Source organism: Panulirus ornatus, chromosome 44 (genome assembly GCF_036320965.1).
Source record: "Panulirus ornatus isolate Po-2019 chromosome 44, ASM3632096v1, whole genome shotgun sequence".
In the NCBI taxonomy this organism is placed as follows: Eukaryota; Metazoa; Arthropoda; class Malacostraca; order Decapoda; family Palinuridae; genus Panulirus; species Panulirus ornatus.
The window spans coordinates 14162130-14189640 of record NC_092267.1 but is presented as its reverse complement, the minus strand read 5'-3'; the positions used below and the strand labels follow the sequence as shown (position 1 = coordinate 14189640).

At 45.0% G+C, this 27511-nt stretch overlaps 1 protein-coding gene across 1 annotated transcript in view; it reads right to left on the bottom strand.

Annotated features, from left to right (window-relative positions):
• The window catches only part of LOC139762770 (uncharacterized), a 28547-nt gene extending 25719 nt beyond the window's left edge, over positions 1–2828 (bottom strand). Inside the window, exon 1 of the mRNA XM_071687901.1 lies at positions 1765–2828. Coding sequence (XP_071544002.1) covers positions 1765–2011 — 247 coding nt within the window. The 5' untranslated portion in view covers positions 2012–2828. The remainder of the gene's footprint in view (positions 1–1764) is intronic.
• Between the last annotated feature and the right edge of the window lie 24683 nt (positions 2829–27511).

Sequence of the window (27511 nt, the reverse complement as noted above, 5' to 3'; positions counted from 1 at the left end):
TATATATATATATCGTGTGTGGACGCGTATGTATATGCATGTATATGTGGGAGGGTTAGGCCATTCTTTCGTCATTTTCCTTGCGCTACCTCGCTGACGCGGGAGACAGCGACAAAGTACAATTTATATATATATATATATATATATATATATATATATATATATAATTTTTTTTTTTTCCAAAAGAAGGAACAGATAAGGGGGCCAGGTGAGGATATTCCCTCAAAGGCCCAGTTCTCTGTTCTTAACGCTACCTCGCTAACGCGGGAAATGGCGAATAGTTTAAAAGAAAGAATATATATATATATATATATATATATATATATATATATATATATATATATATATATACTAAACAAGGGTCTGTAAATGGGAATATTAAGCAGGCATTTTCTACAACACAGGTATAGAATATCACCCCAGATATATTCGAACATATGGATACAAATCAAAATGTCTTCCACACTTACGTGTAACCTTCTATAAACATTGCTTCCAGAATTTACTATAAATTTTTTAGAACAGTTAGACACCAGCTTGTTATATGATCACTTCTCTGAGCGAAAGTTTGGTAGAACGGGAAGGTGAACATCAAATACGATGGTAAATTTGCTGGGAGATTATTCAGTCCATAATTAGGAAATTATTCTGATTTTCTTATATTTGAAGAGGATTTAATTTCTATGTATTTGATATTTTACTGTCCACATAAAACACCTGGTAAATATTAAACATTCTACATTATATATATATATATATATATATATATATATATATATATATATATATATATGCAAAAAAAAGAAAAGAAAAAAAAAGAAATTCTTAGCTACGTCTCTTCCTTGTATATCAGCTGACTGTTGTACGTCTTCTGTCTCATTCTTGTATCTTCCTTGACGATGTGTTCAGTTGTGTTCAATCCACATTCAGGGACGTTCAAATCCACGTTCAAAGAGATTATACATTGTTCACTCCACATGCAAACAAGTTATACATTGCACACGCCACATGCAAACAAGTTAACATTGTTCACTCCACATGCAGACAGGTTATACAGTGTTCACTCCACATGCAAACACTTAATACCTTGTTCACTCCACATTCGAACAGTTCATACATCGCCCACTCCACATTCAAACAAGTTATACATTATTCAGAATGCATTTCATATCTCGCATATGATGTATTAGACTTTTGTATTCATAAACTTTTTATTTTTTTTTCTGATGAACCTCAGACCAGCCTAGACACAGGCAAACCAGTTTTACTTCCTCCTCAGGAATTAAACAGGTCTGACTGTGGTTTTTACCACACTTACTAGATGGTTTTAACGCACGTGTCTCATTTTAAGCGGGATTTATCGTTGTCCCACACCAGAACTAGGTTTAGCGTTGTCCACGCTGTATTTAAACATGATAATCACTCAACGCTAAATATATATATATATATATATATATATATATATATATATATATATATATATATATATATATATATAATAATGACAATAATTGTAATTATAATAATAATAGTAATAATAATAATAATAATAATAATAATAATAATGATAATAATTGGTATGAAGATTCACCATAGCGTACATTTTGCGATCATACTTGTGTACATCCTGCCGAAGGTGTGGGCGATCTTGCGTATTGCATCCAAGATGACCAATTTAAGGACGTGTAGTATCCATTTAAACTACCAAAAGGAAGTCAGGGAAAATGGTTGATTCCTCAAGAGGACCCAAGTCCCGTCACTAACCTTCGTCAGGAGAAGAGCGGGCGGGCGACGGAGGAGGAGGAGAGGCGGCCGCTCCTGGTGAGCCGGGCGGCGGTCGGCCGCCGCCGCTGGTGGTGGTGAGGTCGGTGGAGGCGGCTCCTGCTGGCGAGCCGGACGGGAGGCGACACCTGTGCTGGGCCGCGTGGGTCAGGCGGGGGGCGGCGGACGCTGGTGGGGTCAGGACGTCACCGAGGAGGTCGCGGATCAGGAAGGACTTGTTTCCGCTCATGGCGGGCGGCAGGGGAACCTTCACAGCACCAGCGGGCACCAGGAACCACCCTGCCCCATCCTCTGTTCCCGCCAGGTCGCGTCTGCAGCGAAGGTCAGCAGGAATCAGCGGATGGCCAACATGTCCTCCTGAACTGACCAGAACTGAGCGATGATTAATACTCTGTCGTCAAACTAGTCTCTCACAGAACCATCGCGGGTCCTTGGAAGTCGGGAGGAGGCGAGGGGCTTGGCTGGCTGGCTGGCTGGGTCGTCAGGCAAGTCACCAACCAGCATCATACGTCGGGCGACAACACTGGCAACCGCACCCGAGTTTTCTACACCAACACTTCAAGTGTTTCTGCGGGCGTGCGAGAGAGGTGAGGAGGGAGCCCAGGCTCGCACGGGCGGGCGGGCGGCCACGTGTTTCCGTGTGACGACGCCCTTGGCAGAGAAAAAAAAAAAAGTTCAAAAGTATTGGGTAATTTTTCTTCACTTTCTTTTTTAAAGTCAGAGAACTCGCTGTTTCCAGGAGTTAAACCCTCCTCCTTCACTTGACTGCGTCCATGATTAAAGCCAGTCACAAGAGCGCGATTAATGGAATGAAGAAGCTTCAAGCCCGCGCGTAGCGTATCCGTAGACTACCTCTGCGTCCACACTCCTTCAGGCAGGTCCTCTGGGGGATGATGGGGGCGCGAGAAGCGAGGTTCTGAGCTGCAGGAGGTGTGGCAGGGGTGTGTGTCAGCCCGCCCGCCTTGTTTACACATCCCAATATCAATCTTAACGTCAAATGTCGGCGATAACACCAACAATTCAATGTATATTACCGCAAATCTTCTCTTTTCAGGAGTAGCGCGCGATGATTGGTCGGCTCCCGGTATAGGCACGTTCTCATTGGCCCAACCAAAGTGGTGACGTAAGAGACCAAAAGATTTTGATGCGGGTGCGTAAACACTTAATTTCTATTCAAATTGTGAGCAAATTGGCGCAGAAAATGATGCCATTAGGCAAGTGCCTCCCCTCGGATATTCTCTTTGCCAGGTCGTCAGAAGATTTTCAGTTTATTTCATAAATTCCTTGAAATCTTAGTTTCAAAACGTAAGAATATGGTGTATTATTCTTGTCCGCAAGACACTGCCTGCTCGTGTATAAGTTCATTGGTGATAGTTTGGTAAATTATAGGATATTTTTGATATATTTTAGTAACACTAGCCACATTCTCGTGACGAAAAAAATATATATTTTCAAAACAACTGTGAATGTGAACGCTGAATGTGACACTGGTTGGTAACGCCCCCGGGCAGCTAGCGGTGAGCGAGCTGCGCGTTCATTGGTCGAGGTGGAATCAATGGCGGGATGTGATTGGTTCTTTACTAACCAGGGTGATGTTGCCATATGAGGGTCGAGGAAGCCTCGCTGTTTTCATTCAATATGCCACACAAACTCAAATTTTATAGAGTGGGATCCGAGCTGATCACGCTATAATTGGAGGCTCGGAGGGCGGTCGCGCCACGTAATTGTGCGTCTTTGAACGGAAAATTGTGAATGGCGGCTAACGAGAGCTGTTTATTACACCGAAGAGCCCCGCGCTCTGTGATTTATTCCTCATTACATCACTTGAGCGGAATGATTTCTTTATCAAGCGACTCCCGCTAAACACACGCTAGCGGCCATGCGCTGATAGCTGCTTCCGTGTAATTAAACGCGCGCTAATGAACCACTTATCGCGCTATCATTACTGGGCTCGCCGCTGCTCCCCTGCCGGCTTGCCTGACTGTGGTGGAGTGGGGGAGGCTGGGGCTCGATGCTCGACGGGGGAAAAAGAATGCTGAAGGACAATTCATAATGGTATTCAGCACAAATATTTTGACGTGAATTACAAGGTTGGGAAGCCAGGGTAATTATGTGATTTTTTGGCTGTCGTCCCGCTCTCTGAATATAATTTTTTTCGTAAGTGTAGTTTTGAATACTTTAGAATTAATCTGATCATTTGACGAGGATTCCATGACTGGATTGTAAGCGACTGTGTGTGACTTGATAAATCTTGCAACGCTGCCAAAGACTAGCTACGCCGCCATCTTGAATCTGATATATTGATATCTCCTGAATCAGGTTTGCAGTACCTGTTATCATATGCTGTCCTTTGTGAACACGGTGGGTCACGTCAAAGGGTCGTGCTGAAGGGCGCACCGTCGTACTTAAGGGTCGTACCGTCGTGCTCAAGGGTCATACCGTCGTGCTCAAGGGTCGTACTGTCGTGCTCAAGGGTCGTACCGTCGTGCTCAAGGGTCGTAACGTCTTGCTCACGGGTCATACCGTCGTGCTCAAGGGTCGTACCGTCGTGCTCAAGGGTCATACCGTCGTGCTCAAGGGTCATACCGTCGTGCTCAAGGGTCATACCGTCGTGCTCAAGGGTCGTGCCATCGTGTTTACTATCTACTAACAAATTTCACCGTCTACCAACACTTGTTACCTTCTACCAACACCTCACCATCTACCTACACCTCACCATCTACCAACACGTCAGTATCTACCAACACCTCACCATCTACCTACACCTCACCATCTACCAACACGTCAGTATCTACCAACACCTCACCATCTACCTACACCTCACCATCTACCAGCACGTCAGTATCTACCTACACCACACCATCTACCAGCACGTCAGTACTTACCAACACCTCACTATCTACCAGCACGTCAGTACTTACCAACACCTCACCATCTACCAACACGTCATCATCTACCAGCACGTCAGTATTTACCTACACCTCACCATCTACCAGCACATCACTATCTACCTACACCTCACCATCTACCACTTCCTATATATATATATATATACACACCAGTGAGGCTCAACCCCTTCCTCATCTGCCAACCCCCATCAGATGCTTTTCCCAGGGTACTCGAAAACCCTCACACATATAAGTCTCTCATCTTTTATAAGTATTTCCCCACATAGGTTCTTCAAAGCGAGCACCTGGTCACCACAATCTAGGTTCTTCAAAGCAAGCACCTGGTCACTACACTCTAGGTTCTTCAAAGCAAGCACCTGGTCACCACACTCTAGGTTCTTCAAAGCAAGCACCTGGTCACCACACTCTAGGATCTTCACAGCAAGCACCTGGTCCCTACACTCTAGGTTCTTCAAAGCAAGCACCTGGTCACCACACTCTAGGATCTTCAAAGCAAGCACCTGGTCACTACACTCTAGGTTCTTCATAGCAAGCACCTGGTCACTACACTCTAGGATCTTCACAGCAAGCACCTGGTCACTACACTCTAGGTTCTTCATAGCAAGCACCTGGTCACTACAATCTAGGATCTTCACAGCAAGCACCTGGTCACTACACTCCCTCCCACTCCTTTTTAAAACTCCACTGCTCCTCGCTGGCCGTCTGGTGTTGTGTGCTCCACACCACTCCGTCCGTCTCCCACTACCTTTATTTGGTATGGTGAATTGCCTCTTATGTCTCTCTGATGTGCGACTGTTTGTGTTTCTGTCTCCTACACCTGCTCCATCCACCCCTCACGTAATGGCTTCTTGTGAAGTCTGTTTGCTGCTCCCCGTCTATCACTTTCCATAGTAATTTTTTTTTCTTTTTTTTCTTCAAGGCTTCCAGCATTCTCTCTCTCTCTCTCTCTCTCTCTCTCTCTCTCTCTCTCTCTCTCTCTCTCTCTCTCTCTATATATATATATATATATATATATATATATATATATATATATATATATATATATATTCTTTCTTTCAAACTATTTGCCATTTCCCGCATTAGCGAGGTAGCGTTAAGAACAGAGGACTGGGCCTTTGAGGGAATACCCTCACCTGGCCCAATTCTCTGTTCCTTCTTTTGGAAAATTAAAAAAAAACGAGAGGGGAGGATTTCCAGCCCCCCGCTCCCTCCCCTTTTAGTCGCCTTCTACGACACGCAGGGAATACGTGGGAAGTATTCTTTCTCCCCTATCCCCAGGGATATATATATATATATATATATATATATATATATATATATATATATATATATATATATTTTTTTTTTTTTTTTTCATACTATTCGCCATTTCCCGCGTCAGCGAGGTAGCGTTAAGAACAGAGGACTGGGCCTCTGAGGAAACATCCTCATCCAGCCCCCTTCTCTGTTCCTTCCTTTGGAAAAAAAAAAAAAAAGAGAGGGGAAGATTTCCAGCCCCCCGCTCCCTTCCCTTTTAGTCGCCTTCTACGACACGCAGGGAATACGTGGGAAGTATTCTTTCTCCCCTATCCCCAGGGATAAAATATATATATATGTATATATAATTCAATCTCTTTCATTCCTTAGGTGTTAGGACTACCCCTCCACCCTTGTGTGTGTGTGTGTGTGTATGTGTGAGTGTGTGTGTTTGTGTTGTGTGTGTGTGTGTGTGTGTGTGTGTGTGTGTGTGTGTGTGTATGTGTGAGTGTGTGTGTTTGTGTTGTGTGTGTGTGTGTGTGTGTGTGTGTCTACGGGGCCGTGAGGGAACCCCCCCCTCCCTCCAGTTTAGGTTGGTAATGGCGGGTGTCAGGGACGACAGAGGCTTGGCCTCCCTGATTGTCGCCCATTTGCTTTCCAGACGACGACGACGAGGAGGAGGAGGAGGAGGAGATTGTGGCGGGGGCCATCATCTGCGTCGCCCACCCGTCGTCCATTGTGAGCAATCTGAGGGAGGGAGGGGGCGCCGCGCCCTCTGTCGCTCCCCCCGTCCTACGTTGGTGTTATGTTGGTCCTCTGGTCCTGCAGGCCCTCTGGTATTGCAGCTCCCCCCGTCCTGCGTTGGTGTTATGTTGGTCCTCTGGTCCTGCAGGCCCTCTGGTATTGCAGCTCCCCCCGTCCTACGTTGGTGTTATGTTGGTCCTCTGGTCCTGCAGGCCCTCTGGTATTGCAGCTCCCCCCGTCCTACGTTGGTGTTATGTTGGTCCTCTGGTCCTGCAGGCCCTCTGGTATTGCAGCTCCCCCCGTCCTACGTTGGTGTTATGTTGGTCCTCTGGTCCTGCAGGCCCTCTGGTATTGCAGCTCCCCCCGTCCTACGTTGGTGTTATGTTGGTCCTCTGGTCCTGCAGGCCCTCTGGTATTGCAGCTCCCCCCGTCCTGCGTTGGTGTTATGTTGGTCCTCTGGTCCTGCAGGCCCTCTGGTATTGCAGCTCCCCCCGTCCTACGTTGGTGTTATGTTGGTCCTCTGGTCCTGCAGGCCCTCTGGTATTGCAGCTCCCCCCGTCCTACGTTGGTGTTATGTTGGTCCTCTGGTCCTGCAGGCCCTCTGGTATTGCAGCTCCCCCCGTCCTGCGTTGGTGTTATGTTGGTCCTCTGGTCCTGCAGGCCCTCTGGTATTGCAGCTCCCCCCGTCCTACGTTGGTGTTATGTTGGTCCTCTGGTCCTGCAGGCCCTCTGGTATTGCAGCTCCCCCCGTCCTACGTTGGTGTTATGTTGGTCCTCTGGTCCTGCAGGCCCTCTGGTATTGCAGCTCCCCCCGTCCTACGTTGGTGTTATGTTGGTCCTCTGGTCCTGCAGGCCCTCTGGTATTGCAGCTCCCCCCGTACTACGTTGGTGTTATGTTGGTCCTCTGGTCCTGCAGGCCCTCTGGTATTGCAGATCCTCTGGTTTTGCTGGTCCTCCAGGTCCCCTGGTTTTGCAGGTCCTCTGGTCTTTCAGGTCCTCTGGTCCTCCAGGTCCTCTGGTCTTTCAGGTCCTCTGGTTTTGCTGGTCCTCCAGGTTCGCTAGTCCTCCAGGTCCTGCTGGTCCTCTGGTTTTGCAGGGCCTCTGGTCCTCCAGGTCTTCTGGTTTTGCTGGTCCTCTGCTCCAGGTCTTCTGGTCCTCCAGGTCAGAGCCAAGTGGGAGTGTGTCATGTAATCCAGATGAAGAATTATTTTCCGTATTCTAAGTTATTTTATTACAATTGAATTACATTACATTATTTTTTTAGTTACATTAGATTATTTTATAATTATTTCTAACAGAAAATTACATTTACCTTGAATAATACATTATTTTTTTAGTTACATTAGATTATTTTATAGTTATTTTTAACAGAAAATTACATTTACCTTGAATAGTATTCTTCTGTTGTCATTCTTAAGTAGACAAATATATACGATTAAGTAAATAGAAGCAGCTACACTTTTTATAAGAAGAGACACGTAAGACGCTGATGTACTCACTTAAGAAGCTGATGTAATCACACTTACAATATATTGCTGACACACTTTTATGTACCTGCGTTTGGTTAATGTTCCTTTATTCACTTAGAATCTCACCAAGACATTGTACTTACACTTACATTCTCGCTAAGACATTGTACTTACACTTACAATCTCGCTAACGCATTGTACTTACACTTACAATCTCGCTAACACATTGTACTTACACTTACATTCCCGCTAAGATATTGTACTTACTCATTGAGTAAGTACACACACTTAACATGAAATATGACCGACTTCCACCGTGAGCATGTTGACGCACTTATAAATGAATGCACTTACACTTTTAGCGTTTATATTATCATAGCCGCCATACAACCCCGGCTGAAGTAGTGACGTCAGAAGGGGCGTGGGGGGGGGGGTTTCGTCTCTCCCCCCATCCTTCTGTCAAGGGGTAGGGGATGGGGGTAGTTGTGAGGGGTGGAAGGGGTCGGCTGGGAGGGGAGGGAGGAGGGAGGGTTATGGTAATTGTGAGAGGATGGTAATACCCTGGGGGTAATTTGGTGTGGGGCTGGTGTTGTTGTTATTGTTGTTGTGATAGTTACGCCTGGTTGGTGGTTGGGATGGGTAGATGGGACGGGGTTGTGGGTTGGGTAGATGGGACGGGTTGGGGGTTGTGGGATGGGTAGATGGGACGGGTTGGGGGTTGTGGGATGGGTAGATGGGACGGGTTGGGGGTTGTGGGATGGGTAGATGGGACGGGGTTGTGGGATGGGACGGGTTGGGGGTTGTGGGTTGGGTAGATGGGACGGGTTGGGGGTTGTGGGATGGGTAGATGGGACGGGTTGGGAGTTGTGGGATGGGTAGATGGGACGGGTTGGGGGTTGTGGAATGGGTAGGTAGGACGGGTTGGGGGCTGTGGGATGGGTAGATGGGACGGGGTTGTGGGATGGGTGGATGGGACGGGGTCGGGGTTTGTGGGATGGGTAGATGGGACGGGGTCGCGGGTTGTGGGATGGGTAGATGGGACGGGGTCGCGGGCTGGGGATGGGTGGATGGGACGGGGTCTGGGGTTGTGGGATAGGTGGATGGGACGGGGTCTGGGGTTGTGGGATGGGTAGATGGGACGGGGTCGAGGGCTGTGGGATGGGTGGATGGGACGGGGTCGCGGGTTGTGGGATGGGTAGATTGGACGGGGTCGTGGGATGGACCCGTCTGTAGGTAGGTCTGTGACCTGATGTGTCTGTTAGTCTGTTATGTGGCTCTGTGCGTCCGTACATATCTTCTGTGTGTGTGTGTGTGTGTGTGTTATTCCTGTTGTATTCTTATGTATCTCAAGAGTTGTATACTATGTATATCTTTAAAGTCACGTTCTGTATTTGATATATGATATACATTATGTATAGTTATAATACAGTTAGTGTGTAGATAATATATCTATTGTATTGGCATTACGTATGGCATAGACAGTGAATGTATTGTATCGATTATATACCTGTTGTAGAAATAACGCAGGTACTGTATGCGTATTAGACGCCCTGTATAGGAAATATAGTCTTTGTATATATGATAAAAGTGATGTAGAGCACAAAAGTAAACTTTATGGTAGATATAGAATATAATGTGTTAATGTTGGTATTATGTGGTATGGTAATACTTGTACTGTGACATCTTGTCTAGTTGGCAACACCTGCAACAGCTGACCCAACCCAGGAACAGCTGATATTTCTCCACATTTGTGTTGCTAGAGACTTATAGAAACCAGTTGTAATATATATATATATATATATATATATATATATATATATATATATATATATATATATAGATACATATATTTTTTTTTTTTTTTTTTTTTTTTTTTGCCGCTGTCTCCCGCGTTTGCGAGGTAGCGCAAGGAAACAGACGAAAGAAATGGCCCCCCCCCCTATACACATGTATATACATACGTCCACACACGCAAATATACATACCTACACAGCTTTCCATGGCTTACCCCAGACGCTTCACATGCCTTGATTCAATCCACTGACAGCACGTCAACCCCGGTATACCACATCGCTCCAATTCACTCTATTCCTTGCCCTCCTTTCACCCTCCTGCATGTTCAGGCCCCGATCACACAAAATCTTTTTCACTCCATTTTTCCACCTCCAATTTGGTCTCCCTCTTCTCCTTGTTCCCTCCACCTCCGACACATATATCCTCTTGGTCAATCTTTCCTCACTCATCCTCTCCATGTGCCCAAACCACTTCAAAACACCCTCTTCTGCTCTCTCAACCACGCTCTTTTTATTTCCACACATCTCTCTTACCCTTACGTTACTCACTCGATCAAACCACCTCACACCACACATTGTCCTCAAACATCTCATTTCCAGCACATCCATCCTCCTGCGCACAACTCTATCCATAGCCCACGCCTCGCAACCATACAACATTGTTGGAACCACTATTCCTTCACACATACCCATTTTTGCTTTCCGAGATAATGTTCTCGACTTCCACACATTCTTCAAGGCTCCCAGAATTTTCGCCCCCTCCCCCACCCTATGATCCACTTCCGCTTCCATGTTTCCATCCGCTGCCAAATCCACTCCCAGATATCTAAAACACTTCACTTCCTCCAGTTTTTCTCCATTCAAACTCACCTCCCAATTGACTTGACCCTCAACCCTACTGTACCTAATAACCTTGCTCTTATTCACATTTACTCTTAACTTTCTTCTTTCACACACTTTACCAAACTCAGTCACCAGCTTCTGCAGTTTCTCACATGAATCAGCCACCAGCGCTGTATCATCAGCGAACAACAACTGACTCACTTCCCAAGCTCTCTCATCCCCAACAGACTTCACACTTGCGCCTCTTTCCAAAACTCTTGCATTCACCTCCCTAACAACCCCATCCATAAACAAATTAAACAACCATGGAGACATCACACACCCCTGCCGCAAACCTACATTCACTGAGAACCAATCACTTTCCTCTCTTCCTACACGTACACATGCCTTACATCCTCGATAAAAACTTTTCACTGCTTCTAACAACTTTCCTCCCACACCATATATTCTTAATACCTTCCACAGAGCATCTCTATCAACTCTATCATATGCCTTCTCTAGATCCATAAATGCTACATACAAATCCATTTGTTTTTCTAAGTATTTCTCACATACATTCTTCAAAGCAAACACCTGATCCACACATCCTCTACCACTTCTGAAACCACACTGCTCTTCCCCAATCTGATGCTCTGTACATGCCTTCACCCTCTCAATCAATACCCTCCCATATAATTTGCCAGGAATACTCAACAAACTTATACCTCTGTAATTTGAGCACTCACTCTTATCCCCTTTGCCTTTGTACAATGGCACTATGCAAGCATTCCGCCAATCCTCAGTCACCACCATGAGTCATACATACATTAAATAACCTTACCAACCAGTCAACAATACAGTCACCCCCTTTTTTAATAAATTCCACTGCAATACCATCCAAACCTGCTGCCTTGCCGGCTTTCATCTTCCGCAAAGCTTTTACTACCTCTTCTCTGTTTACCAAATCATTTTCCCTAACCCTCTCACTTTGCACACCACCTCGACCAAAACACCCTATATCTGCCACTCTATCATCAAACACATTCAACAAACCTTCAAAATACTCACTCCATCTCCTTCTCACATCACCACTACTTGTTATCACCTCCCCATTTGCGCCCTTCACTGAAGTTCCCATTTGCTCCCTTGTCTTACGCACTTTATTTACCTCCTTCCAGAACATCTTTTTATTCTCCCTAAAATTTAATGATACTCTCTCACCCCAACTCTCATTTGCCCTTTTTTTCACCTCTTGGACCTTTCTCTTGACCTCCTGTCTCTTTCTTTTATACGTCTCCCACTCAATTGCATTTTTTCCCTGCAAAAATCGTCCAAATGCCTCTCTCTTCTCTTTCACTAATACTCTTACTTCTTCATCCCACCACTCACTACCCTTTCTAATCAACCCACCTCCCACTCTTCTCATGCCACAAGCATCTTTTGCGCAATCCATCACTGATTCCCTAAATACATCCCATTCCTCCCCCACTCCCCTAGAGGGGACGGGAGCGGGGGGCCAGAAATCCTCCCCTCCTTGTATTTTTTAACTTTCTAAAATGGGAAACAGAAGAAGGAGTCACGCGGGGAGTGCTCATCCTCCTCGAAGGCTCAGATTGGGGTGCCTAAATGTGTGTGGATGTAACCAAGATGTGAAAAAAGGAGAGATAGGTAGTATGTTTGAGGAAAGGAACCTGGATGTTTTGGCTCTGAGTGAAACGAAGCTCAAGGGTAAAGGGGAAGAGTGGTTTGGGAATGTCTTGGGAGTAAAGTCAGGGGTTAGTGAGAGGACAAGAGCAAGGGAAGGAGTAGCAGTACTCCTGAAACAGGAGTTGTGGAAGTATGTGATAGAATGTAAGAAAGTAAATTCTCGATTAATATGGGTAAAACTGAAAGTTGATGGAGAGAGATGGGTGATTATTGGTGCATATGCACCTGGGCATGAGAAGAAAGATCATGAGAGGCAAGTGTTTTGGGAGCAGGTGAATGAGTGTGTTAGTGGTTTTGATGCACGAGACCGGGTTATAGTGTTGGGTGATTTGAATGGAAAGGTGAGTAATGTGGCAGTTGAGGGAATAATTGGTATACATGGGGTGTTCAGTGTTGTAAATGGAAATGGTGAAGAGCTTGTAGATTTATGTGCTGAAAAAGGACTGATGATTGGGAATACCTGGTTTAAAAAGCGAGATATACATAAGTATACTTATGTAAGTAGGAGAGATGGCCAGAGAGCGTTATTGGATTACGTGTTAATTGACAGGCGCGCGAAAGAGAGACTTTTGGATGTTAATGTGCTGAGAGGTGCAACTGGAGGGATGTTTGATCATTATCTTGTGGAGGCTAAGGTGAAGATTTGTATGGGTTTTCAGAAAAGAAGAGTGAATGTTGGGGTGAAGAGGGTGGTGAGAGTAAGTGAGCTTGGGAAGGAGACTTGTGTGAGGAAGTACCAGGAGAGACTGAGTACAGAATGGAAAAAGGTGAGAACAATGGACATATATATATATATATATATATATATATATATATATATATATATATATATATATATATATATATATATATATATGTGCTGAAAAAGGACTGATGATTGGGACCTGGTTTAAAAAGCGAGATATACATAAGTATACTTATGTAAGTAGGAGAGATGGCCAGAGAGCGTTATTGGATTACGTGTTAATTGACAGGCGCGCGAAAGAGAGACTTTTGGATGTTAATGTGCTGAGAGGTGCAACTGGAGGGATGTCTGATCATTATCTTGTGGAGGCTAAGGTGAAGATTTGTATGGGTTTTCAGAAAAGAAGAGTGAATGTTGGGGTGAAGAGGGTGGTGAGAGTAAGTGAGCTTGGGAAGGAGACTTGTGTGAGGAAGTACCAGGAGAGACTGAGTACAGAATGGAAAAAGGTGAGAACAATGGACATATATATATATATATATATATATATATATATATATATATATATATATATATCCCTGGGGATAGGGGAGAAAGAATACTTCCCACGTATTCCCTGCGTGTCGTAGAAGGCGACTAAAAGGGAAGGGAGCGGGTGGCTGGAAATCCTCCCCTCTCGTTTTTCTTTTTCTTTTTTTCCAAAAGAAGGAAGAGAGAAGGGGGTCAGGTGAGGGTATTCCCTCAAAGGCCCAGTCCTCTGTTCTTAACGCTACCTCGCTATCGCGGGAAATGGCGAATAGTATGAAAAAAAAAAAATATATATATATATATATATATATATATATATATATATATATATATATATAATTTCTTGTCGTAGAAGGCGACTAAGAGAGGCGACTGAGCGGGTGGCTGGAAATCCTCCCTTCCTGTATTACTTTCCAAATGAAGGAACAGAGCATGGAGCCAAGTGAGGAATTTTCCCTCTAAGGGTCAGTCATCTGTTCCTGACGCTGTCTCGCCCAAGCGGGAAATGGCGAGCATGTATGAAAAAAGTATATATATATATATATATATATATATATATATATATATATATATATATATATATATATATATATATATATATATATTTCCTTTCATACTATTCGCCATTTCCCGCGTTAGCGAGGTAGCGTTAAGAACAAAGGACTGGGCCTTCTGAGGGAATATCCTCACCTGGCCCCCTTCTCTGTTCCTTCTTTTGGAAAATTAAAGAAAAAAAAAAAAAAAAACGAGAGGAGAGGATTTCCAGCCTCCCGCTCCCTCCCCTTTTAGTCGCCTTCTACGACACGCAGGGAATATATATATTATTATTATTATTATTATACTTTGTCGCTGTCTCCCGCGTTTGCGAGGTAGCGCAAGGAAACAGACGAAAGAAATGGCCCCCCCCCCATACACATGTATATACATACGTCCACACACGCAAATATACATACCTACACAGCTTTCCATGGTTTACCCCAGACGCCTCACATGCCTTGATTCAATCCACTGACAGCACGTCAACCCCGGTATACCACATCGCTCCAATTCACTCTATTCCTTGCCCTCCTTTCACCCTCCTGCATGTTCAGGCCCCGATCACACAAAATCTTTTTCACTCCATCTTCCCACCTCCAATTTGGTCTCCCTCTTCTTCTTGTTCCCTCCACCTCCGACACATATATCCTCTTGGTCAATCTTTCCTCACTCATCCTCTCCATGTGCCCAAACCACTTCAAAACACCCTCTTCTGCTCTCTCAACCACGCTCTTTTTATTTCCACACATCTCTCTTACCCTTACGTTACTCACTCGATCAAACCACCTCACACCACACATTGTCCTCAAACATCTCATTTCCAGCACATCCATCCTCCTGCGCACAACTCTATCCATAGCCCACGCCTCGCAACCATACAACATTGTTGGAACCACTATTCCTTCAAACATACCCATTTTTGCTTTCCGAGATAATGTTCTCGACTTCCACACATTCTTCAAGGCCCCCAGGATTTTCGCCCCCTCCCCCACCCTATGATCCACTTCCCCTTCCATGTTTCCATCCGCTGCCAAATCCACTCCCAGATATCTAAAACACTTCACTTCCTCCAGTTTTTCTCCATTCAAACTCACCTCCCAATTGACTTGACCCTCAACCCTACTGTACCTAATAACCTTGCTCTTATTCACATTTACTCTTAACTTTCTTCTTCCACACACTTTTCCAAACTCAGTCACCAGCTTCTGCAGTTTCTCACATGAATCAGCCACCAGCGCTGTATCATCAGCGAACAACAACTGACTCACTTCCCAAGCTCTCTCATCCCCAACAGACTTCATACTTGCCCCTCTTTCCAAAACTCTTGCATTTACCTCCCTAACAACCCCATCCATAAACAAATTAAACAACCATGGAGACATCACACACCCCTGCCGCAAACCTACATTCACTGAGAACCAATCACTTTCCTCTCTTCCTACACGTACACATGCCTTACATCCTCGATAAAAACTTTTCACTGCTTCTAACAACTTTCCTCCCACACCATATATTCTTAATACCTTCCACAGAGCATCTCTATCAACTCTATCATATGCCTTCTCCAGATCCATAAATGCTACATACAAATCCATTTGCTTTTCTAAGTATTTCTCACATACATTCTTCAAAGCAAACACCTGATCCACACATCCTCTACCACTATATATATATATTCTGGACTGAATAACTTTATTTTTAGTCTTAGAATATTTTTAGAAATAGGTGAAGTACCTGTAATTAAGTTCTTCATTTGATTTTTTTTTTTTTACATTTTACGAAATGAAAAACAAATTAAGGTAAAGTTTCTCCATTATAAACAACGCATCTCTGCTTTGTCTTAAGTAAGCTAAGGTTGCCACGAGTCTGTATTTTTTGTTAGTATGAAATATAACGAAACATTGTGGTATGTTCATATATAAACTGTGCTGGTGATGGTCAGAAATCACAGTGTAACATACGCAATAAACATCTGTTGATCAAAGAAAACGTGTCGCATATATTGAGGCGAGACTGACGGATTGTCACCATGTAACAAGAGGGATTGGTGTGGCGTCCCCCAATCAGAAGGAAGATTGGTAATCTCTCGGGGTTAAGGCGAAATCCAAAACACCATTTTCGCGACCAGTGAGAGCAGAGGATGCGACTCCTCAAAGTTATCAAGAATTTACACCGTGGTATTGCACGTCCAATTTTGCGGTCTTGGGCTGTATTGCTTGCCACGGGCCAGTCATCTACACAAACGCATGTACACTCTACACCAGACCAGTCCTCACACACACACACACACACACACACACACACACACACACACACACACAGACACACACACACACACACACACACACACACGATAGATTGACCCTGGAAACTCCTTCGACCCTGAACAGCTTGGCAACATCAACCCTAGCCTGGCTCTCTCCAACCCTCTTACGCAAGAGATCGGAACTATGTCACCATACCGACCCCGCCACCGTCATCATCCCGCCACCGGAGATCCCTCGTCCCCTAGTTACAGTTCGGCACCACATCCTCATCGAGGCCATCCCAGCCCTTCCTCTGAAGGAACAGCCCCATCCTAACTACCATGAACGCCAGTTATCAAGTACATTGCCACGCACGTATGTATGGGAAGACCGTGTGTGTGTGTGTGTGTGCGTGCGTGTGTGTGTGTAACCTTCCTTCTTACAGCCCCACTGACTGTATCGTCTGTATTATCATGGCGTATCGTGCGATTATAGCTGTAGTTGACTCAGAGAAGTGTTGAGTGTTATTAAACAGGGGGGGGGGAGTGCCCGCGAGTGAACAACCTCCACCCCCCCTTTTTACAAATAGGTAATTTAGGTCATTTCTTACGGTCGGAATAAGCTCTCTCTCTCTCTCTCTCTCTCTCTCTCTCTCTCTCTCTCTCTCTCTCTCTCTCTCTCTCTCTCGTTCGTCAGAGCACCGCTTGTAAACCAGCCAAAGAACACACTCGAAACCACAGGAGACACTCTTGCCAGATAGAAAACGTAAATCCCGTGAACACAGCAAAGGTTTCTAAGAGCAAGAGAACTGCTTTCTGAGACCCCAAAGGCGTTTTCCAGAGGCGACTGAACACACGGAAAGGGTTTTTCGGAGTTTTAAAAAAGCATGTGTAGAAAGGCTAGGCGTTTTCTAGAGATCAACGAACACACTGGGTTTCTAGTTAACGAACACACTCTGGGTTTTTAGTTAATGAACACACTGGGTTTCTAGTTAACGAACGCGCTGGGTTTCTGGTTAGCAAAACAAAGCAGGTCTTGAAAGGTCTTAGGTGTTCTCTAGAGACGAGCGGAAAACACAGGTTTTTTTTTCTGAGGAACCCCCCCAGAGAGAGAGAGAGAGAGAGAGAGAGAGAGAGAGAGAGAGAGAGAGAGAGAGAGGCGGGGCGTTATCTAGAGTTGAACGAAGTCCTGTGGCAAAACTTGGCCTCCTGCCGACGACGAAGAGGTGTGGCAAGCGGCGATAGTGAGTGGGAAATGGCTGGGATGTGAGCGAGAAATATGCACACAGAACCTCAGACGAAATGGTTTCCAATTGGGAATAATTTTCAATTGTTCCACTTGGTTTGTGGTGGGATCTAAATTTGCATTTTCAATCAATGTTTGTCGACTTTCCGGAGCCTGGCCTCGCGCACCGTCTCCTCTCTCGTCTGCTGGCGAGGGAAGATGGTGAGAGAGAGAGAGGGGAGGGAAGGGAAGGGAAGGAAGGAAGAATGAGAGAGAGAGAGAGAGAGAGAAAGAGAGAGAGAGATATAGGGGGGGAAGGAAGACCGAAAGATAAAGAGAGTGGGGAAGGAAGGAAGAACGGGAGATGAGAGAGAGAGAGAGACGAAGATTGATGGGGTTTAGAGAGAGAAAGGGAGTGATGGAAAGATGTGCGTGGTGGGGAGGGGGAGTTGTTAGGGAAGGGGGTGTTGGAGAGAATTGAGGGAGAGAAGGACGAAGTGGGTGGAGAAACGTTGGAGAGAGACGAGAGGTAAGACTCGGGCAAACCAGAAAAACAGTCCATGGCGAAGGTACTCTGCATTCTGGCTCTAAAACTGCGTTAGGAACGGGGCAGTACAAAGTAAGGCACCTCCCCACCACCTCTCCCTCCGGCTCAACTTTCGACCAGAAAAAATACAAATTGACACTATAAGGAAAAATCATGTTGACCGTTAGAAGTATACTGCCATGGGAATTCTGTAGAAGAATGGCTCTTACGATAGATTGTAGTGTGAATCGTCCCTTCCTCAAAGCAGGATTGTTTACATGAATAACAGATATCATGAGGGACGTGACGTGTAAGCATTTCCATCTCCTACATTAGCTGGTAGTGTGTTTCAGTGTCCTACACCTCCTACATCAGCTGGTAGTGTGTTTCAGTGCCCTACACCTCCTACATCAGCTGGTAGTGTGTCTCGGTGCCATACAACCCTGTAGCCTGAAGAAAAGAGGTGAAAAACAAAACTGTTGTTCACGCAAATAATACCCTTCCTTCTCGTGTCTTCACGCTGATGTGTTTGTTCATCGAGTCCCCGTCTAGCGTGAAGCAGTCTTTCGTGTATGGTCTGTGGTCCACATTGTTTACCATTTGGAAAACCTCTCGCGCATGTCGGTTTGGAGTCTTCACTCTTCTGTTACTCTGTGTGTGTGTGTGAGAGAGAGAGAGAGAGAGAGAGAGAGAGAGAGAGAGAGAGAGAGAGAGAGAGAGAGAGAGAGAGAGAGAGAGAATTAGCTTTAGATGTCCTAGTCTTTTTCCTCGTGTGACGTATATTTCTGGGCGACGCGAATGAGTTTTGTTGTTCTTCTTTGAATTCGTTTTAGTTTTTCTTCCTCCTTGTTCACGTTCGGTGTCACCAGAATGAAACAGTTGGGTCTCCTCTGCGAGTTTTGAGCTGGGCAATATTTGAAGAGTGATTGTTATATTGTTTTAGACTTCATGTTTTTCATTCTTGATTTGGCTCCACTCTAAATTACGCCTCACCAGCCAGGTCAACCGACTAGGTGGTCTGTTGGGAAAGCCAGACACCACAAGACCTGATGGTCTATGACCAGGTTATCTGCTGGAGGACAGTACATGGGAAGGACAGATGACACAAGACCTGATGGTCTATGACCAGGTTATCTGCTGGAGGACAGTACATGGGAAAGCCAGATAACACAAGACCTGATGGTCTATGACCAGGTTATCTGCTGGAGAACAGTACATGGGAAAGCCAGATAACACAAGACCTGATGGTCTATGACCAGGTTATCTGCTGGAGGACAGTACATGGGAAAGCCAGATAACACAAGACCTGATGGTCTATGACCAGGTTATCTGCTGGAGGACAGTACATGGGAAAGCCAGATAACACAAGACCTGATGGTCTATGACCAGGTTATCTGCTGGAGGACAGTACATGGGAAAGCCAGATAACACAAGACCTGATGGTCTATGACCAGGTTATCTGCTGGAGGACAGTACATGGGAAAGCCAGATAACACAAGACCTGATGGTCTATGACCAGGTTATCTGCTGGAGGACAGTACATGGGAAAGCCAGATAACACAAGACCTGATGGTCTATGACCAGGTTATCTGCTGGAGGACAGTACATGGGAAAGCCAGATAACACAAGACCTGATGGTCTATGACCAGGTTATCTGCTGGAGGACAGTACATGGGAAAGCCAGATAACACAAGACCTGATGGTCTATGACCAGGTTATCTGCTGGAGGACAGTACATGGGAAAGCCAGATAACACAAGACCTGATGGTCTATGACCAGGTTATCTGCTGGAGGACAGTACATGGGAAAGCCAGATAACACAAGACCTGATGGTCTATGACCAGGTTATCTGCTGGAGGACAGTACATGGGAAAGCCAGATAACACATGACCTGATGGTCTATGACCAGGTTATCTGCTGGAGGACAGTACATGGGAAGGACAGATAACACAAGACCTGATGGTCTATGACCAGGTTATCTGCTGGAGGACAGTACATGGGAAAGCCAGATAACACAAGACCTGATGGTCTATGACCAGGTTATCTGCTGGAGGACAGTACATGGGAAAGCCAGATAACACAAGACCTGATGGTCTATGACCAGGTTACCTGCTGGAGGACAATAATAGCATCCTAAGTTACTGCTACATACACATGGAGAATATACTCCATCCCTCGCACCACACCGACACATGAGCTCTGAAGGAACGCTTGTGATTATAAAGAGAGAGAGGGTATACTGACGTGGAAGTTTTGTAGGAAAGGATGAATGGAAAGGAACCAACCTTCCTCCTCCTCCTCCTCCTCCTCCTCCTGGCCTGATCACCGTTGGTATGTTGAATGGGGAGGGAGATCCATCTCCCGCCGAGTCGAATGTGAAATCGTTCGTGAAGGAGAATGAGGCCACACCGTGCAGGGGGCGTCTGTATGACGTCACTGTGGCCACCGCCCCGAGGGCACCATTTTGGCGGGAAATATCGAAGGAAAGTCTTCAGAGAAAATGAATATAAATATGATAGTACTTATCATAATATATATATATATATATATATATATATATTTTTTTTTTTTTTTTTTTTCAAACTATTCGCCATTTCCCGCGTTAGCGAGGTAGCGTTAAGAACAGAGAACTGGGTCACTGAGGGAATATCCTCACCTGGCCCCCTTCTCTGTTCCTTCTTTTGGAAAATTAAAAAAAATTGAGAGGGGAGGATTTCCAGCCCCCCGCTCCCTCCCCTTTTAGTCGCCTTCTACGACACGCAGGGAATACGTGGGAAGTATTCTTTCTCCCCTATCCCCTATTCGCTATTTCCCGCGATAGCGAGGTAGCGTTAAGAACAGAGAACTGGGTCACTGAGGGAATATCCTCACCTGGCCCCCTTCTCTGTTCCTTCTTTTGGAAAATTAAAAAAAATTGAGAGGGGAGGATTTCCAGCCCCCCGCTCCCTCCCCTTTTAGTCGCCTTCTACGACACGCAGGGAATACGTGGGAAGTATTCTTTCTCCCCTATCCCCAGGGATATATATATATATATATATATATATATATATATATATATATATATATATATATATATATATATATATATATATATATATATAGTGTTTCTGTATAGCTGAGGAATGCATTGAGAAGATATTCGATCCCTGGAACAAACATTACGTAGGAGGGAAACCGCACCCAAGGTTCGCCAGGCGTCGAAAACGGGAAGACGGCCTTCTTTCGTGTCGAAGCCGGCCATTCCCGCGGGAAAATGGCCCACCGGTCGGGAACCGCCAATAGGAACGTGAAGACTTTGTCATGGAGCCGAGCTCATGACACCGAGAGAGAGAGAGAGAGAGAGAGAGAGAGAGAGAGAGAGATCGAGAGATCGTCTCCGAACTTGGGAAAGCGGTTAACCTAACGAGTGTGTTAAGCCTGATCTTTAACTCGGCTTCCGTCAGGGTTTCCGACACTTTGATGACTTTTGGCGTAAGTACGTGGCCCCTGGGCACGATTGTATGGCCCTCTGGCACGGAGGTACGACCTTCCCTCCCCCAGAGCACGATCTGACGACCCTTGTTTACTATGACGCATGCCTTTGGGCCTGCTACCACAAAGACCAGGGTATGGTGCACAGAAAGCGTACCATCGTGCTCAAGGGTCATACCGTCGTGCTCAAGGGTCATACCGTCGTGCTCAAGGGTCATACCGTCGTGCTCAAGGGTCGTACCGATGTGCTCAACGGTCTTACCGTCGTGCTCAAGGGTCGTACCGATGTGCTCAAGGGTCGTACCGTCGTGCTCAAGGGTCATACCGTCGTGCTCAAGGGTCGTACCGATGTGCTCAACGGTCATACCGTCGTGCTCAAGGGTCGTACCGATGTGCTCAAGGGTCGTACCGTCGTGCTCAAGGGTTCGTACCGTCGTGCTCAAGGGTTCGTAACGTCGTGCTCAAGGGTCGTGCCGTCGTGCTCAAGGGTTCGTACCGTCGTGCTCAAGGGTTCGTAACGTCGTGCTCAAGGGTCGTGCCGTTGTGCTCAAGGATCGTACCGTCGTGCTCAATGGTCGCACCGTCGTGTTCAAGGGTTCGTACCGTCGTGCTCAAGGGTCGCACCGTCGTGCTCAAGGGTCGTACCGTCGTGCTCAAGGGTCGTACCGTCGTGCTTAAGGGTCGCACCGTCGTGCTCAAGGGTCGTGCCGCTGTGTTCAAGGGTCGTAAGTAAACAAAGCCCCTCACACACGCAACCCCCCCCCCCCCCAAGTTCCCCGGCACTTGAAACTTTGCCTCGACCAAGTAAAACTTTTTCCATCAAAGTGATGGATCGTTGTTGTTGTTGTTTTAGTTGTTGGCCCGGCAGGTGTTGTTGGAAAGGTCAGTGGAAGGGGGGTGTTGTCACGGTTCCTGGTAAGGTGGTGTTGGCACAGTTTGTGGTCAGGGAGTGTTGGCACGGCTGCTAGGTCAGCTGGTGTTGGCACAACTGCTGGTGTGTTCAGCCAGTGTTGGCAGCCCTGATTAGTATATATATATATATATATATATATATATATATATATATATATATATATATATATATATATATATATATATATATATATGTATTGATATACATCAAAGAGACGAAACTAGGACGCTATTTGGTAAACATGCGATTGTCCAAGACAGTCACGTTTACCAAATGGCGTCCTAGCTTCGTCTCTTCAATGTATATCAACTGACTTATATTTCTCACTTATATATATATATATATATATATATATATATATATATATATATATATATATATATATATATATATATATATATTTCATACATATTCGCCTAATCTCGCGTTAGCGAGGTCGCGTTGAGAACAGAGGAGTGAGCTTTAGACGGTATATCCTCACTTAGCCCCCTCCTCTGTTCCTTCTTTTGGAAAATTATATACCGGAGGGGAGGATTTCCAGCTCCCCACTCCCTCTCCTTTTATTCGCCTTCTACGACAAGTAGGGAATACGTGGGAAGTGTATATATATATATATATATATATTTTTTTTTTTTTTTTTTTTTTATACTTTGTCGCTGTCTCCCGCGTTTGCGAGGTAGCGCGAGGAAACAGACGAAAGAAATGGCCCAACCCCCATACACACGTACATACACACGTCCACACACGCAAATATACATACCTACACAGCTTTCCATGGTTTACCCCAGACGCTTCACATGCCTTGATTCAATCCACTGACAGCACGTCAACCCCTGTATACCACATCGCTCCAATTCACTCTATTCCTTGCCCTCCTTTCACCCTCCTGCATGTTCAGGCCCCGATCACACAAAATCTTTTTCACTCCATCTTTCCACCTCCAATTTGGTCTCCCTCTTCTCCTCGTTCCCTCCACCTCCGACACATATATCCTCTTGGTCAATCTTTCCTCACTCATTCTCTCCATGTGCCCAAACCATTTCAAAACACCCTCTTCTGCTCTCTCAACCACGCTCTTTTTATTTCCACACATCTCTCTTACCCTTACGTTACTTACTCGATCAAACCACCTCACACCACACATTGTCCTCAAACATCTCATTTCCAGCACATCCATCCTCCTGCGCACGACTCTATCCATAGCCCACGCCTCGCAACCATACAACATTGTTGGAACCACTATTCCTTCAAACATACCCATTTTTGCTTTCCGAGATAATGTTCTCGACTTCCACACATTTTTCAAGGCTCCCAAAATTTTCGCCCCCTCCCCCACCCTATGATCCACTTCCGCTTCCATGGTTCCATCCGCTGACAGATCCACTCCCAGATATCTAAAACACTTCACTTCCTCCAGTTTTTCTCCATTCAAACTCACCTCCCAATTGACTTGACCCTCAACCCTACTGTACCTAATAACCTTGCTCTTATTCACATTTACTCTTAACTTTCTTCTTCCACACACTTTACCAAACTCAGTCACCAGCTTCTGCAGTTTCTCACATGAATCAGCCACCAGCGCTGTATCATCAGCGAACAACAACTGACTCACTTCCCAAGCTCTCTCATCCCCAACAGACTTCATACTTGCCCCTCTTTCCAGGACTCTTGCATTTACCTCCCTAACAACCCCATCCATAAACAGATCATTACATGACATTACATGACATGACATTACATTACATGACAGAGGCATTTGGACGATTTTTGCAGGGAAAAAATGCAATTGAGTGGGAGAAGTATAAAAGAAAGAGACAGGAGGTCAAGAGAAAGGTGCAAGAGGTGAAAAAAAGGGCAAATGAGAGTTGGGGTGAGAGACTATCAGTAAATTTTAGGGAGAATAAAAAGATGTTCTGGAAGGAGGTAAATAGGGTGCGTAAGACAAGGGAGCAAATGGGAACTTCAGTGAAGGGCGTAAATGGGGAGGTGATAACAAGTAGTGGTGATGTGAGAAGGAGATGGAATGAGTATTTTGAAGGTTTGTTGAATGTGTCTGATGACAGAGTGGCAGATATAGGGTGTTTTGGTCGAGGTGGTGTGCAAAGTGAGAGGGTTGGGGAAAATGATTTGGTAAACAGAGAAGAGGTAGTGAAAGCTTTGCGGAAGATGAAAGCCGGCAAGGCAGCAGGTTTGGATGGTATTGCAGTGGAATTTATTAAAAAAGGGGGTGACTGTATTGTTGACTGGTTGGTAAGGTTATTTAATGTATGTATGACTCATGGTGAGGTGCCTGAGGATTGGCGGAATGCGTGCATAGTGCCATTGTACAAAGGCAAAGGGGATAAGAGTGAGTGCTCAAATTACAGAGGTATAAGTTTGTTGAGTATTCCTGGTAAACTATATGGGAGGGTATTGATTGAGAGGGTGAAGGCATGTACAGAGCATCAGATTGGGGAAGAGCAGTGCGGTTTCAGAAGTGGTAGAGGATGTGTGGATCAGGTGTTTGCTTTGAAGAATGTATGTGAGAAATACTTAGAAAAGCAAATGGATTTGTATGTAGCATTTATGGATCTGGAGAAGGCGTATGATAGAGTTGATAGAGATGCTCTGTGGAAGGTATTAAGAATATATGGTGTGGGAGGCGAGTTGTTAGAAGCAGTGAAAAGTTTTTATCGAGGATGTAAGGCATGTGTGCGTGTAGGAAGAGAGGAAAGTGATTGGTTCTCAGTGAATGTAGGTTTGCGGCAGGGGTGTGTGATGTCTCCATGGTTGTTTTATATATATATATATATATATATATATATATATATATATAATATATATATATATATATATATGGAGAAAGACTGGAGGAAGTAAAGTGTTTTAGATATCTGGGAGTGGATCTGGCAGCGGATGGAACCATGGATGCGGAAGTGAATCATAGGGTAGGGGAGGGGGCGAAAATTCTGGGAGCCTTGAAGAATGTTTGGAAGTCGAGAACATTATCTCGGAAAGCAAAAATGGGTATGTTTGAAGGAATAGTGGTTCCAACAATGTTGTATGGTTGCGAGGCGTGGGCTATGGATAGAGTTGTACAGAGGAGGGTGGATTTGCTGGAAATGAGATGTTTGAGGACAATATGTGATGTGAGCTGGTTTGATCGAGTAAGTAATGTAAGGGTAAGAGAGATATGTGGAAATAAAAAGAGTGTGGTTGAGAGAGCAGAAGATGGTGTTTTGAAATGGTTTGGCCACATGGAGAGAATGAGTGAGGAAAGATTGACCAAGAGGATATATATGTCAGAGGTGGAGGGAACGAGGAGAAGTGGGAGACCAAATTGGGGGTGGAAAGATGGAGTGAAAAAAGATTTTGAGTGATCTGGGCCTGAACATGCAGGAGGGTGAAAGGCGTGCAAGGAATAGAGTGAATTGGAACGATGTGGTATACCGGGGTCGACGTGCTGTCAATGGATTGAACCAGGGCATGTGAAGCGTCTGGGGTAAACCATGGAAAGTTCTGTGGGGCCTGGATGTGGAAAGGGAGCTGTGGTTTCGGTGCATTATTACATGACAGCTAGAGACTGAGTGTGAACGAATGTGGGCTTTGTTGTCTTTTCCTAGCGCTACCTCGCACACATGGGGGGGAGGGGGTTGTTATTCCATGTGTGACGGGGTGGCGATGGGAATGAATAAAGGCAGACAGTGAATTATGTACATGTGTATATATGTATATGTCTGTGTGTGTAAATATATGTGTACATTGAGATGTATAGGTATGTATATTTGCGTGTGTGGACGTTTATGTGTATACATGTGTATGTGGGTGGGTTGGGGCATTCTTTCGTGTTTCCTTGCGCTACCTCGCTAACGCGGGAGACAGCGACAAAGCAAAATAGATAATTGAATAAATAATGTATATATATATATATATATATATATATATATATATATATATATATATATATATATATATATATATATATATATATATATATATTATCCCTGGGGATAGGGGATTAAGAATACTTCCCACGTATTCCCTGCGTGTCGTAGAAGGCGACTGAAAGGGGAGGGAGCAGGGGGCTGGAAATCCTCCCCTCTCGTTTTTTTTTTTTTTTTTTCTAATTTTCCAAAAGAAGGAACAGAGGGGGCCTGGTGAGGGTATTCCCTCAAAGGCTCAGTCCTCTGTTCTTAACGCTACCTCGCTAACGCGGGAAATAGCGAATAGTATGAAAAAAAATAATGTATATATATATATATATATATATATATATATATATATATATATATATATATATATATATATATATATATATATTCTTTCTTTTAAACTATTCGCCATTTCCCGCGTTAGCGATGTAGCGTTAAGAACAGAGGACTGGGCCTTTTTTGGAATATCCTCACCTGGCCCCCTCTGTTCCTTCTTTTGGAAAATTTGAAAAAAAAAAAAAAAAACGAGAGGGGAGGATTTCCAGCCCCCTGCTCCCTCCCCTTTCAGTCGCCTTCTACGACACGCAGGGAATACGTGGGAAGTATTCTTAATCCCCTATCCCCAGGGATAATATATATATATATATATATATATATATATATATATATATATATATATATATATATATATATATATATATATATATATATCCCTACCAACGCCAATTGAACGATTGACTTTTGACCTGATCCATTAGGGTGAGGTCAGGTCAGGGTTATCGAGTGACGGTGTGAGGGGGGTCATACTGATGGTGCCTTGCGATTTCGCTGAAGACGCCTGGTGTTACGTGTTACGGATCGAGTGACGGGGGATGACGAGATGCGTATAGACGTGACTGGGGGTGACGAGATGCGTACAGACGTGACGGGGGGTGACGAGATGCGTACAGACGTGACGGGGGGGTGACGAGATGCGTACAGACGTGACGGGGGTGACGAGATGCGTATAGA